The 4,565-nt window shown below is 39.8% G+C and overlaps 1 protein-coding gene across 1 annotated transcript; it reads left to right on the top strand.

Annotated features, from left to right (window-relative positions):
• The first annotated feature begins 3,366 nt into the window (after positions 1-3,366).
• On the top strand, positions 3,367-4,353 carry LOC116863768 (olfactory receptor 13A1-like). The gene has a single exon (XM_032851125.1). It carries the CDS (start codon positions 3,367-3,369, stop codon positions 4,351-4,353), a length of 987 nt encoding a protein of 328 aa, XP_032707016.1.
• The last annotated feature ends 212 nt before the right edge of the window (positions 4,354-4,565 follow it).

The raw sequence follows: 4,565 nt of genomic DNA, 5'->3' as shown, positions 1-4,565 counted from the left end.
AAACATTTGAGATTTTGGCAATTTCTTATTTTTATTTTTCCGTTCTTAAAATATTTTTGCAATAGGAATATTTATCTTCATATGTAATAGATGAACATTGGATTTATTATTTGGTATCTGAAAATTCTCAAACTTCTTTAGAGATAAAAATAATAGAAGTAGTCAACTTCTCCATTATTAATTGAGTACCTTACAATAACAATAATTCTACAGTTTTGAAATTATGAACAATAAATTGGAGCTAAGATAAAATTTCATTAAAAATAAAACATATTTCACATAAAATTCAACCTATCTTTATAAAAAACTAAGTAAAATGAACATTTTAATTTCAGGGATTTGAGAACACTTTGTGCTGTTTCTTTAAAGTAATCAAGTCACCAAGATGCATTTTTTTTTTTTGAAACTTGAGGGCTGGAGGGTCTGGTAAGCGTGGAAAATTATCACTGTTTAAATGTCCTATCACCCCACATGTGGAGAGTCATGTAGTCTGCATGTAGTACATGTTTAAACTTGGCAATTGGTACCTGAAATCTTTTCCTTTTCCTTCACACCTTTGGTAATAATTCTGTAATGCTTGATGAGGATAAAAGCCAATGCCCCATGGACCTCAGGAGAGAAAGGTTTTTTGTTATTTTCAGAAGAGGAAGTGACTAGCTGAAGTCCAATAAAGATTTATGGTCATTCTCACAGAAAAAATCTTGGCTTCCAAATTCTTTGATCTTCCTGTTGACCAACTGGATGAAGAGACTGTCCACCTGCCGTGGAAATTATAGTGAGAGGGTAATTATCTGGGGGTAATTTGTTCCCTGAATGTGAATCAGTTTGTTGACACTCCCTTGTGCTGAGCACCTGTTCAAAACTTCCATTTAGGTTTCCGTTATTTATTTTTCTGTCCTCACTCTGGAGTTAAGAGAAAGACTGGGTATAAGGTTTCCTTCCCAATAGGTTCTTTTGGTACTCCAGTCATGCTGTGTGATTGACCCACACACTGCTGCTCAGTGTTTGGTGATGGAGGTGTCTGTCTCCTCTTAGGTGTGGCTACAGCCTTAAGAGTCTCTGGGCTTATAATCTGTGTGGCGGAGTGGACTGTGAGGGATGACTGGGGGGTGTCAGGTGGTTAGCATCCTAGGGAGGAAATCAGCAGTAAGTGGAGAAACCTTACAGGGGGACATCCATGGGGCAAATCCAACTCTGTCCCTTTTCAGCCTGCTTCAGCTTTTCAGTCTCACAGTGGTCTCTGGAGTTAAACAGGAGTCACCCATCAGACTATGTTGAGGAGCCAGTAAAGTTCCAGGAGAGCAAATAAAATCTCCAGATCTCCAACCCGAGCTGTACAAAAATAACATTCACGACTTGTCCCAAACAAATATGAAATAAGTTAAAACATATTGCATTTGTTATCTCCGGCAATGTGATGGGGCTGACCTGATACCTTGCTGCTGGGAAGATGCAGATGGAGTTCTGTCATTTGAATCAGCTTTGAACAGAATTTATACTCAAACAGCCTATTGCTCTGAGTCAGAGAAATTTTATGCTCTTCTATTCAAAGAATCATCTTCACCTTACAAAGTGGTGACATGACTTGATTGTAGGTGTTTAGTCATCTTGTATAAACCTTTTAACACTTCAGTGGCAAATATATTTATTGAAGTTTGACAAAAAACAGAATTCTTAATTGAAAATGAGCACCTTCCTTAAATGAACCCTTTTAATGAATAGAGAGTTGAAAAGAAGGGAAAAGCAAATGTGGTACCATGCTGATTTCATCTTAAACAATACAGAATGTGCACTGTGCTGAGAATAGAAATCACTCTGCTTTTATTGCTACTGGACTGTTTCTTACTATTATTTCAACAAACATATCTGGAGACAAAGTGGTGTTCAGAGATGAATGAGGCAAATGCCTCCGTCTTAGAGGACCATACCGTGAAGTGATGTGCAATGGGTTCTAGGATAGAAGTCAGTACAGAATCCTGAGGGGTCACAAAGGAGAGAGCTTTATCTTTATCTCTACGGAAGGGATGTTAGAAAAGGTAAGAGATGATGATAGACCTGGTTCATGAGAAAGAGAGCATTTCTGGCTGAGGGAGCTGCAAGAACAAAGCCACAAAATCTGGCCAGACTGGGGGGTCCTGGGTGTGGCTGGAGCTTTGGCTTTGAGGAGTGAGATGAGAGGGAAGACAATGTCTGGAGAGGAGGTGGATCCAAGATACTAGCTGGGGGCATTTATTTTGCCAGACATGACTTTTAGAAAGGTTATTAAATGGAAAAATCAGAAAATACAGAGAAGCAAAGACAAAGAAATGAAATCAAGTACAATTTATCCCCACTATTCAAATTCTGTACTGTCATTCACCTGTTGTTGTTTTTTTTTAATCATTTTTAATTTATTTTCAGCATAACAGTATTCATTGTTTTTGTACCACACCCAGTGCCCCATGCAATCCGTGCCCTCTCTAATACCCACCACCTGGTTCCCCCAACCTCCCACCCCCCCACCTCTTCAAACCCTTCAGATTGTTTTTCAGAGTCCATAGTCTCTCATTGTTCACCTCCCCTTCCAATTTCCCCCAACTCCCTTCCCCTAACTCCCAATGTCCTCCATGCTATTTGTTATGCTCCACAAATAAGTGAAACCATATGATAATTGACTCTCTCTGCTTGACTTATTTCACTCACTTGTTTTTGTCTCCAGGTGTGTATACAAACATAAGATTTTTTTTCTTAAACTCAAAATGAGATCCCTTTGTATACACTACTTTTGAATTTTCTTTCTTTTTACTTTTGAATTTTCTTCATTCTATTTTTATAAGCATCAGTAAAACCCTTCTAAAGCATCATTTTGATAGGTATAGAGCATTGTGCTATATTAATACATCATAATATACTGACCTTTAAAAGTATAGTTGCTTTTGCATTTTCAGTATTATAAATAATGCTGTGATGACACCTTGAAGATGCTCTTAATTATTTCCTTAGGCTAAATTCCTAGAAGTGGAGGTTCTGGCTCATATTGAGTATGAATTTGAAAAGGTCTGCCTCTTGGCACCCATCCTATTGTTCGTCAAAACCAGGCTTTTCAAACTTTGCCAAATCATGGTTCATAAAGATTGGATTGTTGATTTAACTTGCATTTCTTTGAGGTTGAGTGACGCTTTATGAATTTAATTGGCCATTTATACTTACTTTTTATGAGCTAAGTGTTCATACCCTTTGCCTAATGTCCTATTGGCATGTTTCTCTTCCTTAATAAATCCCAGTATATCTGTATAATATTGCTCATGGCATGATGTCAAGTATGAATGAAACGATAGCAGCCTACTTTAGAATACCTCTCATTTCTCTCTTTAGCCTGGAAATCACATGAAGCTGTGGGTAGAGATTCACCTGATAGTCCTGGAAACCCCTCTCAGCCCAAGAACCATGAATAACCAGACACTAGTAACAGAATTTATCCTGCAGGGCTTTTCAGAGCACCCAGAATACCATGTGCTCTTATTCAGCTGTTTCCTCTCCCTCTACTCTGTGGCTCTCATAGGTAATATCCTCATCATTTTGGCCATCACCTTCAACCCTGGGCTTCATACCCCCATGTATTTTTTTCTGTTCAACTTGGCTACTATGGATATTATCTGCACCTCTTCCATCATGCCCAAAGCACTGGAGGGTCTGATGTCAAAGGACAGCTCCATCTCTTATGGGGGCTGCATGGCCCAGCTCTATTTCCTCACATGGTCTGCATCCTCTGAGCTGCTGCTCCTCACGGTCATGGCCTATGACCGGTATGCAGCCATCTGCCATCCTCTGCATTACAGCACCACAATGAGCAAGGCATTCTGCTACAAGCTGGCTACAGGTGTATGGGTGCTCTGTGCCTTCAACACGGCCATCCACACGGGGCTGATGCTACGATTAAATTTCTGTGGCCCCAATGTCATTACCCACTTTTTCTGTGAGGTCCCTCCTCTGCTGCTTCTCTCCTGTAGCTCCACCTATGTGAACAGCATCATGATTGTCCTGGCTGATGCATTTTATGGCATATTGAACTTCCTGATGACCATCGTGTCATACGGCTTTATCATCTCTAGCATCCTCAAGATGCGGACTGCAGAGGGGAAGAAGAAAGCCTTTTCCACCTGCTCCTCCCACCTCATTGTGGTATGCATGTATTATACTGCTGTCTTCTATGCCTACATAAGCCCAGTCTCCAGCTATAGTGCAGAGAAGAGCAAGTTGGCTGGCGTACTGTATACTATGGTGAGCCCTACGCTCAACCCCCTCATCTATACTTTGAGAAACAAGGAAGTCAAGGCAGCCCTCAGGAAGCTTTTCGCCTTCTCCAGAAATTAATTGCTGTCTTCTGAAGCTTTTGTCGGAGACTACATGTTGAAGTCCACAGTGGTTTCAGAGACTCTCCAATGAATAAGGTTTTGGAAACTACCACTAATGACTAAGTGTGGTTACTAATAGATTCTCTAATGACTTGAAGAGCCATTATTGTTATTCATCTTGCTTTCTTGTAACCTTGTAATTTTTATATTTTCTACATTTTTAATGATTTA

The sequence above is a fragment of the Lontra canadensis genome, unplaced genomic scaffold (assembly GCF_010015895.1).
Source record: "Lontra canadensis isolate GAN:19392208 unplaced genomic scaffold, GSC_riverotter_1.0 scaffold2970, whole genome shotgun sequence".
NCBI lineage: Eukaryota > Metazoa > Chordata > Mammalia > Carnivora > Mustelidae > Lontra > Lontra canadensis.
The sequence above is the reverse complement of the archived record's forward strand: the minus strand, read 5'-3'. Positions and strand labels throughout refer to the sequence as shown.